This window comes from Pogoniulus pusillus, chromosome 21, assembly GCF_015220805.1.
Source record: "Pogoniulus pusillus isolate bPogPus1 chromosome 21, bPogPus1.pri, whole genome shotgun sequence".
In the NCBI taxonomy this organism is placed as follows: domain Eukaryota; kingdom Metazoa; phylum Chordata; class Aves; order Piciformes; family Lybiidae; genus Pogoniulus; species Pogoniulus pusillus.
The window spans coordinates 10701004-10714028 of NC_087284.1; the positions used below are offsets into that span (position 1 = coordinate 10701004).

Consider the following 13025-nt stretch of genomic DNA (forward strand, 5'->3'; position numbering starts at 1 on the left):
AAAATACTACTGTAGTGTGTAAATCATAAAATGTCTTTTTACATGGGCACACATATGCAGTAGAAGTGATGAAGCAATGTCATTGTGTGGGTTTTCCAGTGAACCTGAGGGCTGCTGGGATTCCTGGGGGAAGTGGGTGCTTTGTTCCCTTTACCCTCCCTGTGTAATGCCGACCTGTATGGGGTGGCCCTGCTTTCCCTGATGTGGGTACACTAATGTTTTATGCTATTTATCCCCTGAAAATTGTGGTGGTAAGGGTATAAACACCTCGGCACTTAGAGTACTGCTGCTCTTTGGTTCTGGTGTGTTAATGAAGGCTTACTTTATTTTTCCATCAGGTCATTTCCAGGTGCAGTAATGAAGGTCAGTATTTATTTTTGCTTGTGTCTTTCATTGTTTTGTGGTGTGGTTTTTTTTCTTTTGAGTCGTTGATACCCTGAACTGGTTTCAGGAGCACGTTTCTTAATTCTGCTTGAATTCTCTACTCTTTCTCTTCTCCTCTCCACTCCCTATCTCCTCCTCTCTGCAATATTTTCTTCAATCTGCTGATTTCATTACAGTGAATTTTCATTAACACATCAGAGCATGAACCTGCTTATATTTACTTGGTTTAAATATGATGGGGGTGGGAATCTACCCATGATATCTTGTTTAACTTGCCAATACCAAGTATTTCAGTTGATCAGTGTAAGTGTGCTTGTGAAAGGATCTTGGACTTTGATCTTAAAGGATTCTTCCAACCAAAATGCTTGAATGATTCTATGATTTACTTTTGCGCATCTATTTGTGCGGGCTTCAGATGCAACTGGAACAAAGCAGAAGAATATCTGCCTGTCTCTTGTTCATTTTAACAGCAAGATTTTCACCTGTGCCTGCAGTTGGCTTTCTGTGAGGGCATGGCATGAGGTGCTTGCATAAAGAGCAAGTACCTGTGTGTGCAGACTTCTACTCCCACGAGTCATGTTAAAATGAAAAACCATAACAGTGTGGGCTGGATAATTTGAATTTTTTCATCCTTTTAGCTTATTCTAGTGGGAGCAGAGCAGGCAGGAGCATCTTCTGGCTAATTCTCTCCTGGTTTACTCTCTTGTCTTTGCCAAAAGATTTATCTCCTGTAGTTAGTAAGTAGCTACTTCTTTATGTATTTAAACTGCTGACCTGGGTAACTATTTAAATATCTGGAGCTTTATTTTTTTCACATAGAAGTTCTCTTTTCCATCTAGTACTGGATGGTGGAAGCTTGGTTTTAAAAGCAATTCATGGCTAGGGTGTTTTTACTCCTTTAACACAACAGTTGCTTCGACTGTCTTTTATGTGGAGATGTGCTGTAACTTTTCCAATGATTTTTCTAGGCAAGAAAGAGCTGGTGAATTTGTTTTTACCAGCACTAGGACATACGGTGACAGAAGGAAATATTTGTTGTGCAGTGCAGCAGGAGGTAAGACTCCAAGCAGAAGATCACAAATAAGTGTGCACACAAGTCTAAGTAGATGCAAAACATGGGAAAAAACGTGTTACTGCACTATTTCCTTTCTATTTTTGCCTTTTTCTTCTGTGGGAGGAAAGGCTTTGAGGACCCTCAACTCTATACTGGACAGTGTCCCACGGGAGGAAAGGAAGAAATTCCCTTTGTCAGAGGAGATGTGCTCACTCACGTAAGTGGTTTTCCCTCCAACTCCTGTAGCCAAATAGTGTCTTTCTGGCAATAGAAATCAGTTATTTCCATTCTAACTCATGGCATTGTCTCATTTCAGGAAAGACCTTGCAAAAACTTTGCTGGAGGCTGGTGGTAAGAAGCATTTAGTGGTTATTTTTGCTAATTTTGTGTTCTCCAGCTTCATCTGTCTTTTTTTTTTCACCTTCTTTCCCCCCCCCTATTTATTTATACTTAATCCATAATAAAAATAATTTATTTCCTTGTCACAAGTTTATGTTTTTTTAAGGGAAGAAACAATCAGGTATAGTACTTAAAGGAAATACTAATCAAAAGTTGTTAAATTCGATAGTGCATTAGTTTTCTGGCTAGTATTAGTGATTCCTGTTAATTAATGAGAAACTCATCTGATGCTTGTTGGAAGGTAGTTAGATCACCTTCACCTACATGTTTACAAAGTGTGCTGGCTGTTAGTCTTTAAAAAATAAATGTCAACATTGTGTCAAAGCTCTTGACAAGCTGCAGTTAAAAAGGTTTATAGTCTCTAGGCAATAAGACTTTATAGGCTGTTCCTGTAATAGATAAAATGTAGCTTAGTCCTAGTGAATTTCTTGATGAGCCTTTGCAGTTATTGTCTCCCTGATCCCCAAGAACATTTCACAATCACAGAATGGGAGAGCTGTTGGAAGGGAGCTCTGGTGGATTGTCTAATCCAAAGCCCCTAAAGCAGGTTCCTCTACAGAAAATATTGTGGGATCATGTCTAGGTGAGTCTGGAATTGCTCCAGAAAAGGAGACTTCACAACCTCTCCGGGCAGCTTGTTCTAGTGCTCCATCACTGTCACAGGAAGGATTTTCCTTACGTTCAGATGGAACATCCTGTGCTCCAGTTCGTGTACTCTGCCCCTTGTCCTGTTGCTGGGCACCAATAAAAAGAGTCTGGCCCTGTCCCTTTGGCACCTGCCCTTTTGATAGTGATAAGTATTGATAGGATACCCTCTCAGCCTGCTGGCCCCAGTCCTCATCAGAGAAATGCTGTTCTCGCTTTGGCGTCATGTGTGTAGCCCCCTGTTGGACACTCTCCAGTACTGCACCTTGATCTCACTGAGCTGGGACACCTCAGAGTGCTTGGAGCTAATGCTTTGCTGTTACCCTGCCTTTTGTGGAACTGAAGCGAACTGATAAACACCACTAAATGGTGCAAGATAAGTGCAAGAGTAGCAATGCTCCATCCCTGTGTGATGCTGTGGGGTGATATTTGTCCTGTGCTTATGTTTACCATGTAGATTACGACCTTCAAGTTGCCCTTTCGGAAGCACTTTGTAGGTTAATGTCAAAAAAATGGAGGGATGACCTTGTTCACCACTGGTTCGAAGATAGCTATCTTGCTGAAGCTTTCAAAGAGATCAAGGATAGAGAATTTGAGACGGTGAGGGTCATTATTTTGAAAAGTGCGTTCTTGGCAAGTCTGTATAGGGGCTGGTTTTGGTTGAGTTCAGTCAAGATGTCCTTGTAAGAAGGTCCTACAAAATTGATTTATGAATACACAAAGTCACTGAGCTATTTTAGGATTTCTTTTTTTTCTTATTTTTTGATCTTGCAAGTATAACTTTATATATTGTTAAAAGAGCTCTTATTTCTAAGTTCTTTTCCTTCCAAAGCACAAATAACTTGGTTGTTTTTTTGTTTTGTTTTGGTTTGTTTTTTTTTGTATTTTGGGGGCTTGCTGGTCATAAGTTTGGGTCTAACCGTTTGTAGCAACTTGAGCTTTTCTTCCCCAGTGCCCTTTGGCATCGTACAGACTAGATAAAAGCTTAGAACTGGAGCAGAGTTTTTACAGCCTGGTAGAGTAACTCTTTGCAAAGGAAACAGAGCCTGATTATTTTTTTAATAAGACATAATTTGTCTTGAAGGACTGCAGAAAATTTCTTAACCAGCTAAATGAAAGGCTTGGGAGTGAAAGAAGGTAAGCTGTGAACCAACACAAACTGATGCCATTGTTACTGCAGGGGGGATGAGCTAGGATTGCAAACTGGTGTGGGTTATCTCCAAAAAGACACGTGGATAATTGAAGGTATTCAGAGATTTCGTTAATCTTAATGGTGGTTCTTCTGAAAGTAAAATCAGTAAAGAGAAGTTATCAGTACTGAAACCACTCTATTCTCTAAGCTTTTTAAAGCTTAATTTAGTTCTAGGAACATATTAATGATTTTTTAAAAAGTAAGATTCATAAATAAAGATTTTTGTCTTCCATAAAGTCAAACTCTGATGTCAAATGTTTGCTTTTCTCCCAGAGTCTACTCATTTCCTTGCTTATCTGCTTTTGCTGACATGGTTGAGGTAATAGTCCTTAACACTTGACACCTTCCCTGTGGTGTTGCCACTGCTGAATGTTGCTTTCTGTGGTATGTGGCATGGTTTTTTTTTTCTCTTCATTTTCTGGAGTGTAGAGTGAAACCTTCTGGTTGGAAAGCTTGCTTGTTTGTCACTTTGCTCCCAACTTACCAATTCTGATTTAGCTTTTGTATCAGCCAAGAGAATGAGGCAGTACTTTTCTTTGTGGTGATGACGGAAGAGCACTCTAACAAGCAGCAGGAGGTCAGGACAACTCTGATTCTTCTAGCAGTGTTTCTAGCAGAAACCAAGATCAGCCTGATGGCCGTGTAGGAGAGGTCATAGGCACAGTTGTAGATCCTGTGGTTTGCTGCATTGGTCTTCAAGCAAACGTATTTGTGATACTGTTCCTGACAGTTGGATCAGATGAAAACTAAGCCTATGGAAGCTTCTTCCCCTGTTTCTGCTTTTTCTCAAGTGCTCAGAAACAGAACTTTCACAGACTCTTGCCTGCTGCAAACGTGAGCATTCGTGTGTTGCCTTTCCCTAGAGTGGTGTTAGAAGAATGTCTGACCTTACATCTGTAGGGTTTGCATGTGTGTACACATAAATCTGGTGTAAGTTGTCTTCTGTATCTTGTTAAAGGCCAGTTAAAGATGAGACAGCAGCTGTGTTTTGGTTTTTTTGTTTGTTTGTTTTCTGGGAATGGTGGCACTGCTGTTATGCTTCCCCAGGTGAAGAAGCCATCAGATGAGAAGCTGGAGGAGTTCTGGATTGACTTCAATGCTGGCAGCCAGAGTGTGACATTCTATGTGGACAGTAATGAGGTAACAGCAAAGTGCCACGTGGCCTTGAGCTAGTATAACACAGCAGATGCTCACTCAGCCTTTCTGATGTGGTGACTTCGGTTTTTGAAGGGATCTCTCTGGGACTCTGTGAGACTGACAAAAGAAGCAATCAGCAGTTACAGCATGCAGGGTAAGATTTTCCCAGCTAGCATTGTCCTCTCTTTGGCTGTGGGTCCAAAAGACTCATGAAGCTGACCTAAAATCTGACCATCACCAAAGAGTTCCTGTGTCTTCTCCCTCACTGTTTGTGCCCTTTTGTCACCTTGCATCAGCTAAGCTTGTCATGGCCACTTAATACAATAACCTACCTTCTGGTAACCAAGCAGGACACACTGAGGGTCAGTTAATAGATGTGCTGGGGATTAGCATAAGCCTCTAGATTCAGTAAGAACAAAACCAAGTGAACATAGTAACTGGAAGTTATAGTCACTTCTAGGGAAGAGATTGTCCCAGTGTCTTCAGCACTGGTGAGGCCACACTTCAATAATGTGTTTGGTTGGGGGCTTGCCATTACAAGAAGGACATTGAGGTGCTGGAGCAGGTCCAAAGAAGGGCAATGAAGCTGGTGAAGGTACTAGAGCACAAGTCCTGTGAGGAACAGCAGAGGGAACTGGTGTTATTTAACCTGGAGAAAGCAAAGTTTTGGGGAGACCACCTTGTTCTCCACAACTACCCAAGACAAGAGACTGACCCCCACTCAAGTAACGATTGATAGGACAAGAGGAAGTGGCCTCAAGTTATGCCAGGGGATGTTTAGGTTGTAGATTCAGAAGAATTTATTCCATAAAAGGGTTGCCAAGCCCTGGAGCAGGCTTCTGGGGGAAGTGGATGGAGTCCCCCTCCCCAAAAGGGGATTTAAGAGACATGTATGGTGGTGCTGAGGTAGATAGTTCGGTGGTGACCTGGCAGTGCTGGATTAACAGTTGGACTTGATGATTTTAAAGGTCTCTTCTAATCAAAACAATTCTATGAAATACATGGAAAATTTGTGGAAGAGATTGTTAAAATAAACAAAAAACCCCAAACCAAACACTGGTTCAACAAACTAAACACTGGTTCAGATGTTTTTGGGCTGATGGACTGAATGAAATGGATTTAAATGCCCCTCATCTTTTTTTAATCCCCTACAGAGAGTAATGGAAAAAAGATTGTTAAAATTTACATGAAGATTCCTGCTACCGTTAACAAAATAGAAGCAACCAAAATAAAAATATCTTTCAGTGCAGAGTTTGAACTCTTAAGTATACTTAAAAAAGTCCTTGGAGATGAAAAACTGATGGTAAGCTCTTAGTATGGCTTTTTTTTTTTTTTTTCCCTTTTCTAAACTGTATTTTATTGATATGTGCTGACTAGAAACACTTGGTGGGAACTTTTTGGGTTATGTGATTTGGAGGGTTTTGCATGTGTTTATTATGTATCTTCCTTTGGAGGATTTGTGACTCTCCATGTAGCTCTTCTTAGCTTTAGCCTGAAAGACCAGAAACTTCAGGAAAAAAATTTCAAGGAACTTAAATCTATGGTATGGAAGTAGTAAGGTTAAACTGCTTTGTTAATTAGCTCAGTATAATATGATGATTTTTGCTGAGTTTCTGAAGTAGGAGGTGAAGACTGTGGACTTGAATTGCATAACTTGAAGTATGAAGTTCCTCTTATATTAGCTCGAAGTATGACATTGCACAGGATCTTAGAATGTCTTAGATTAGATGATCTCTAATCTCCCTTCCAATCCAGCCTCCTGATATGGGCAGGAACACCTCTCAACCACAATAAGCTACCCAAGGCTTCATCCAACCTGGCTTTAAACAGCCCCAGAGAGGAGGCTCCCTGGGCAACCTATTCCAGTCTCTCACCACCCTATTACTGAAGAACTTCTTCCTTTATTCTTCCTTTATTCTGCTCTTGTGAGACCCCACCTGGACTACTGTGTACAGTTCTGGAGCCCCCAATGCAAGAAGGACATTGAACTGTTGGAGCGAGTCCAGAGGAGGGCCACAAAGATGCTCAGAGGGCTGGAGCAGCTCTGCTATGAGGACAGGCTACAGGAGTTGGGTCTCTTCAGCCCAGAGAAGAGAAGGCTTCAAGGAGACCTTGTAGTAGCCTTTCATTATCTGAAGGGGGCCTACAGGAGAGCTGGGGAGGGACTATTTACAAAGTCTTGTAATGACAGGAAGAGGGGTAATGGGTTTAAACTGGCAGAGAGGATATTTAAACCAGATGTTAGGAAGAAGTTCTTCACAGCGAGGGTGGTGAAACACTTGCACAGGTTACCCAGGGACGTTGTAGATGCTCCATCCCTGGAGGTGTTCAAGGCCAGGCTGTTTTAGTGGGAGGTGTCCCTGCCTATGGTGAGGGGTTGGAACTAGATGATCTTTGGGGTCCCTTCCAACCTAAACCATTCTATGCTGCCTGACATCCAGTCTAAACCTACTCTCCATCAGCTTCAAACCATTCCCTCTTGTCCTGTTGCAAGATGCCTTTATGAAAAATCCCTCTCCAGCCTCCCTGTGGGATCCATTTGGGTATTGGAAGGCAGCTCTAAGGTCGTCCTGGAACTTTCTCTTCTCCAGGCTACACAGCTCAAGCTTCCTTAGTCTGTCTTCATAGCAGCAGTGTTCCAACCCTTGGATCATCTTTGTGGCCCTCCTCTGGACTCGCTCCAATAGCTCTGTGTCCCCTTTATGGTGCTGCTAGGATGAACAAATTGTGATGTGAGAACATGCAGAAGAGAAAAGGAATGCTGCAAGACATGAGTCTTGGATTGAGTTTATAGATAGCAGTTCTAGATTAAAAGTAGAGTACTTTTGAAACCTCAAGATTTTATAAGATAATGTAAAAACATAGATGTGTGGAATTTTTCTGGTAAATATTAATATGGTCTTTTTATTACTAATTTTTTCTCCTTTTCCTTCTGTTATTCCTCCATGGATCCTGGAGTTTGCAGAAAACCTTACACAATAGTAAATGTTTTTAGTGTACTAGCTATCATTTATCTTTGCAGGAACCAGGACATTTTGCTGAATGAACTTTGTATCCAGTGGTGTGCCAATGATTTGTTGGTAACCATTAACAACTCTTAGTTATATTCTTAAGTAGCTAACTTTACTAGGTAAAGATTGTACTTCTGTAAGGTCACTTTCACATTGGATTAATTCACACTGACAGGTAAATGTGGCTGAGGAGGACTCTGTCCATGCTGGGAAGCAAGCCAGGCAGACTGAAACAGGTGATTTGTTTAATTATTTTCCTCCATGATATTTGCATTGCCCAGCTTCAAAATCAGTATCTTCACTTGAAGTTAATAACATGAAAAAAAAGTCAACTCTCTTTTACTCTTCATCTTTTATGAGCTTGGTAACTGGTGTTCATGGCAGATTCTGAGTCACTCTAGTCCAGAGAGTAAGAATCCCCATGGCCATGGGCAGAGGTACTGGCCACAGAAGCTAGGTCTATATCCTGACAGGTAGCCTGGCAAAATACGTCTCAGCTGCTGGTGGACACCTGACATGCAAAAAGAGTTCAGAACTGTTTCTGCAGCTGTGGTGCAGTGGGATGCACACATCCATCTTCTTTTGGTTGCCTCAAGCATAGTTTCTGGCTGTGCTGTGTGGCTGTGTGTGGGAAATTCTCTGCAGCAGAGCTACCATTGCATCTCTGTGCCCATGGAAGCACAAGACCTCTGATGAACCAGTGCTTGGACCTTGGCACTTTCTGTGCTCTCCTGTGCTGTGTATGTTTGGTGCAGCCTCTACCAAGGCTTCCTCAACAAAAGTGACTTCTGTTTCTGACATGATGTGGTAGAGAATGGTGTGTTCTGGTCTCATTATTCCAGACAGAGCAGATTATGCCATTTAGATGCCAGGGACTGTTGTAGAAGTGCAGCTGGGGAAGCAGAAGTGCTCACTCTCAGCTCTTGTTTGTAAAGAAATGAGCAGCAGCTTAGCTTCTCTCTGCAGGAGGTGAACTGCTGCTCTATTCAGGGCCATAAATATCTTGTGCCACAAGGCTGTCTCATTGTGTGTCCAACTATGAATTTAACTGCCTTGTAGTAAAAAAGGCTCAAATTTGGACCCAACGTGACCATCATTTCCTCTTCCTCAATAGCCTATGGTCAGAGTTTTGTATTTTTTTTGAGTTGGGCACACTGAATTTTCTGTGCTTAATTGGTGTCACTTCCTGTGCTGCCAATGAACATCTCCTGCAAGATATTTCCTTCCAGGATCACTGTCCTGAGTTTAATTTTGTTCACTATATAACCTTTCCAGATCTTTTCCAACACAAACCATTCTGTGTTGAGGGAACACAGAGCTTGAAGTACAGGCATGATGTTTGGGTGTCTGACCTTTAACAGAAGTCCAAATCCAGCACTTGTCCAAGGGGAAGAGAAAGTAGCTTCTTTCTTTTCCTGTAGCAGGTTCTGGAGTTCTGTAAATCCCCACCAAAGCTGTGACCCAGAGTTTGAGGAAAAGCTGCTTACAGCACAAAAGCAAGACATGCTTGATCAAAATTTGGTCTTAAACAGGAAATGTGTTCTCAGCTCAATTTCAGTGTCAAAATATTTGGGAGGTGGCCTTTTTTTTCCCTATGTAATGGTGTTTTTGATGGCTGAGATATGTCCTTGCTGCTAAACTGGCTGTATTTCAAAGTGATTTTGTTGTGTGGATTGTTTCTTAGTGCAACTTGCTGAACAGATCTTTCCAGTTCTTCTAGGGCAATGAACTTGCAGTTTTCTTTCTATGGCTCTCATCTATTGTCCAGGATAATTACTTCAAGTTTGTAGAGCTTTTAGGTTAGGTAGCTTGTGTGTGTGTGTGTTAAAAGCAAATGTTTACAATTCTCCTAGTTACTGTGCATTTCAGATTGTCTAGGTAAATACTCAAAAGAGCTACTTCCAGTGCTGGGTGTCTCAGACAGTTATTTCTTTAGTAGTCCTGCCCATTTTTCTTCAGTTTGCAATGCAAAATGAGGTTGAAATCCTCTAGATTCTGAAGGTAAGGGTGAGGGAGAAGCTTCCTCATCAGTGTCCACTATGAGGCACACACAGATGTGCAAGGTGGGCACTACTACTTGAAGCAGTTAAGGAGTGTAAAGAGCAGAAGGTAGTTCATGTGCAGTGGAACAGCATCAGGGAATGGAACAGATCATGAAAGAAACCACTGGTCGGTTGCTTTAGCTAGGCACAAAGGGTTGTTCCCCCTCTTCTACAGCTAAGAGTCAGGGTAGCAAGAAGATGATAAATATTCATATAGTACAGAGGGTTAAGATAGGGTAGGCTCAAAATGATGCAATAGCAGCTTTGCAGTAGGTAATTTGGAGACATTTGATGTTTTTGTTCTGTTAAACAAGACCTTCCTGTGCTTGTACCTAATAAGTCCTACACTTCTACGTATGTGTAAGAGGAGAAAGAAAATGTGTCTGTGTGCTGTTGCCACGAGGATGTTTTAATTCCATTGCTGTTCTGCAGTGATACCTGAGCACACCATTTCACAAGCCAGCAAAGATCCTTCAACCTCTGAAAGCATGGGCCCTCTGTCAGACACCTTAGTCTCTCAGCATGACCAACAGTTAACAGGCACTGTACCAGTAAGTGTTTGGCAAAAGAGTCCTTGTTCCCCTCTTTTCTCCCCCTCTCCTTTTCTGTAGTCTTCTGTTTTCGTAGTTGTGGTTAAAACCTTCCTTCAAAGAAAACTGCTTTGTCTCTGGATCCAACAATGTGTTCAAACCCAATCTTGTATTACTGAGAAATCCACCCATAGACTTGCTTCTAGAGCTGCAATATGGTAACATGGAAAACCTCTTTTCCAAACCCCCTCCACTTCTTCGTTAGTCACGTGTGTGCTCTGTTCATGGTTTCATGTCACCAAGCATAAAATGGTTAACTCTGATGTCACCATGTTTACGCAGAGCCTGCAAACAGATATGGAAGATGCTAACCAAGCTTCAGGTCTGTCCTGGCTCCCTTCAGCTTCTTGAATCTGACCCAGTTAAATGTCACCCAGGTGACATGGTGAAGGCTCTGCTTTTGTGAGCCTTTCAGCAAAAGTATGTGAATATTTAATACTAGCTCCAGAGGGTGATGCTGTTGTTATCTTGCTTCTTTTAGCCACCAAGTCCAGAACTCCATCTCCAATGTCAAAAGCTAAGCCTAGGTGAGTGTCACACAGATAAAAAGTTGCAAGGTGAGGTATTTTTTTGGTGTTTTTTTTTGCTTTCCCTTGCTTGGAGTTTTAATGCATGTGGTTTTTGAGCTTCACTCCACTCTGCTGAGACCCCATCTGGAGCACTGTGTCCAGTTTTGGAGTCCCTATTACAAGAAAGATATGGACATGCTGGAACATGTCCAGAGAAGGGCTATAAGGATGATCACAGGGCTGGAGCTGTTCTCCTATGAGGACAGACTGAGAGAGTAGGAGCTGTTCAGTCTGGAGAAGAGAAGACTCTGAGCAGCCCTTATTGTGGCCTTCTGATATCTGAAAGGGGCCTACAGGAAAGCTGCTGAGGGACTTTTTAGGATGTCAGGTAGTGATAGGACTAGGGGGAATGGAGCAAAACTAGGCATGGATAGATTCAGGTTGGATGTTAGGAAGAAGTTCTTCTTCATGAAGGTGATGAGATACTAGAACAGATTGTTTAGGGAGGTGGTAGAAGCCCCAATCTTGGAGGTCTTTAAAGCCAGGCTGGATGTGGCTCTGAGCAACCTGATCTAGTATGAGGTGTGTCTGCCCATGGTAGGGGAGTTGGATCTAGATGATCCTTGAGGTCCCTTACAGTCCTAGGGGGTTCTATGGACCAGTAAAGGAACCAAAAAATTGCCTTTTTTGCCATCCTGAGTAGCAAGGCTGGTTACATACAGTTCTAGCGCTGCAGAATGATAATGGTTGGTTACTGGCTTGACTTCTTCACTTCAGCTGTGCAGCTGGAGCTCACCAGATACATATCATAAGGAGAACCATGACTTTTTGTGAAAGATAATAGTAATCTGAGTTCACCTTGGCATTGGTAACACCTTTTTCTCCAGAGCTTTGCACAACACTTTTCTTAAGTTAATGTTCTGGAGTTCTGTACAGCTATTGATTAGTTTTCTCCCCTGCAGATCTTTGGAATCACTGCTTTGATGTTAATTGATGCAAGTGTTTTCCCCCCCCCCCCCCCCCTTCTTAGTATTCCACAAACTGATTCTCTGGCCTTTAAATGAACAGCATCTTTGCACTGCATTCCTCTCATGTCTTCTCTTGTCCCTAGTAAGAACCCCCTAGAAGAAGAACCTGTGGAGGAATCAACACGAAAGGTATGTTTGCCACGAGGCCCACCTGAATCAAGATAAATGAGGCCCCAAGTGAAACTCTAATGGACTGGTAGAAGAATGCTAGGATGGGTTTGAATCCCTTCAGCTGTTGAGCAGTGTCCTGAGCCCACGTGGTGTCATATCTGATGTAGTGTGCCATTTAGCACCAGGAGTGAGCTGCAGAGGCAACAGCTGCCAGCCTCATTCTAGCATGGCCCAAACAAGTAATTCAAGCTCAGTCACAAGACTTATGTGTGGTCTGAAAGACCAAAGCTTTTCTTTCTGAAGAGAAGCAGGTCTTGGAAGTCTACACAGGTATATATGTATTTTTGTTTTGTCCCTCCTTCCTTGACACCTCAGGTTTTAGCTCCAGGACTTTCATACTTTCTGATGAGAAAGTGGTGCGGGAAATGGAGTTGGACAAGTGTTGTGATAGGAAGAATGATGTGCCCTTGCTCTCCTTTTCTCTGCTCTTAGCAGATTCTAGGACTTTGCATATTGTGCTTTTAGATCCTTCAACTCTTTTTTTCAGAAGGATGTTACTTGGGAAAAAAGAAACAGAAAACAGAGTTCAGCCAAGCAGAGAGCTGAAGGCAGGTAAGATATACAAACCCTGTGCATGTGCAGGGTTGGGTGTACCAGGAGGTGTTAGACCCTTTCTAGCAGTTATGAGGGAAGGAATTGCCCAAGAGGTAGCGTCTGAACAGAACAGGCAGCAAAACAAACAGGAGGCTCTGAAGGGCCATAACTTCGTGGGAACTATTTGGTCCCCAAAGTTGTAAAGCTAACTATAGGTTGCACAGTATGCCCTCCCTGTTGTGACTCTGTGTCACACTGACTCTTATGTTTAACAAGTCCAGATGTAATCCTTCTATCCTCCAGTGAATGAGCAGTGAGTAGCAGCTTCT

General features: G+C 42.3%; 1 protein-coding gene across 18 annotated transcripts in view; it reads left to right on the top strand.

Moving 5' to 3' along the window:
- SYCP2L (synaptonemal complex protein 2 like) overlaps positions 1–13025 on the top strand; it is a 36836-nt gene that overhangs the window by 3485 nt on the left and 20326 nt on the right. For 16 of the 18 annotated variants that reach the window (XM_064160916.1, XM_064160901.1, XM_064160899.1 and 13 more), the window contains 16 exons: positions 339–363; positions 1353–1438; positions 1567–1655; positions 1755–1789; positions 2940–3082; positions 3567–3619; positions 3948–3993; positions 4722–4814; positions 4905–4965; positions 5966–6114; positions 7998–8058; positions 10297–10415; positions 10737–10776; positions 10936–10981; positions 12075–12120; positions 12650–12714. In XM_064160916.1, the coding sequence (XP_064016986.1) occupies positions 339–363; positions 1353–1438; positions 1567–1655; positions 1755–1789; positions 2940–3082; positions 3567–3619; positions 3948–3993; positions 4722–4814; positions 4905–4965; positions 5966–6114; positions 7998–8058; positions 10297–10415; positions 10737–10776; positions 10936–10981; positions 12075–12120; positions 12650–12714 (1157 nt within the window). The remainder of the gene's footprint in view (positions 1–338; positions 364–1352; positions 1439–1566; positions 1656–1754; positions 1790–2939; positions 3083–3566; positions 3620–3947; positions 3994–4721; positions 4815–4904; positions 4966–5965; positions 6115–7997; positions 8059–10296; positions 10416–10736; positions 10777–10935; positions 10982–12074; positions 12121–12649; positions 12715–13025) is intronic. The other 2 variants (XM_064160902.1, XM_064160911.1) reach the window with 1 other exon arrangement.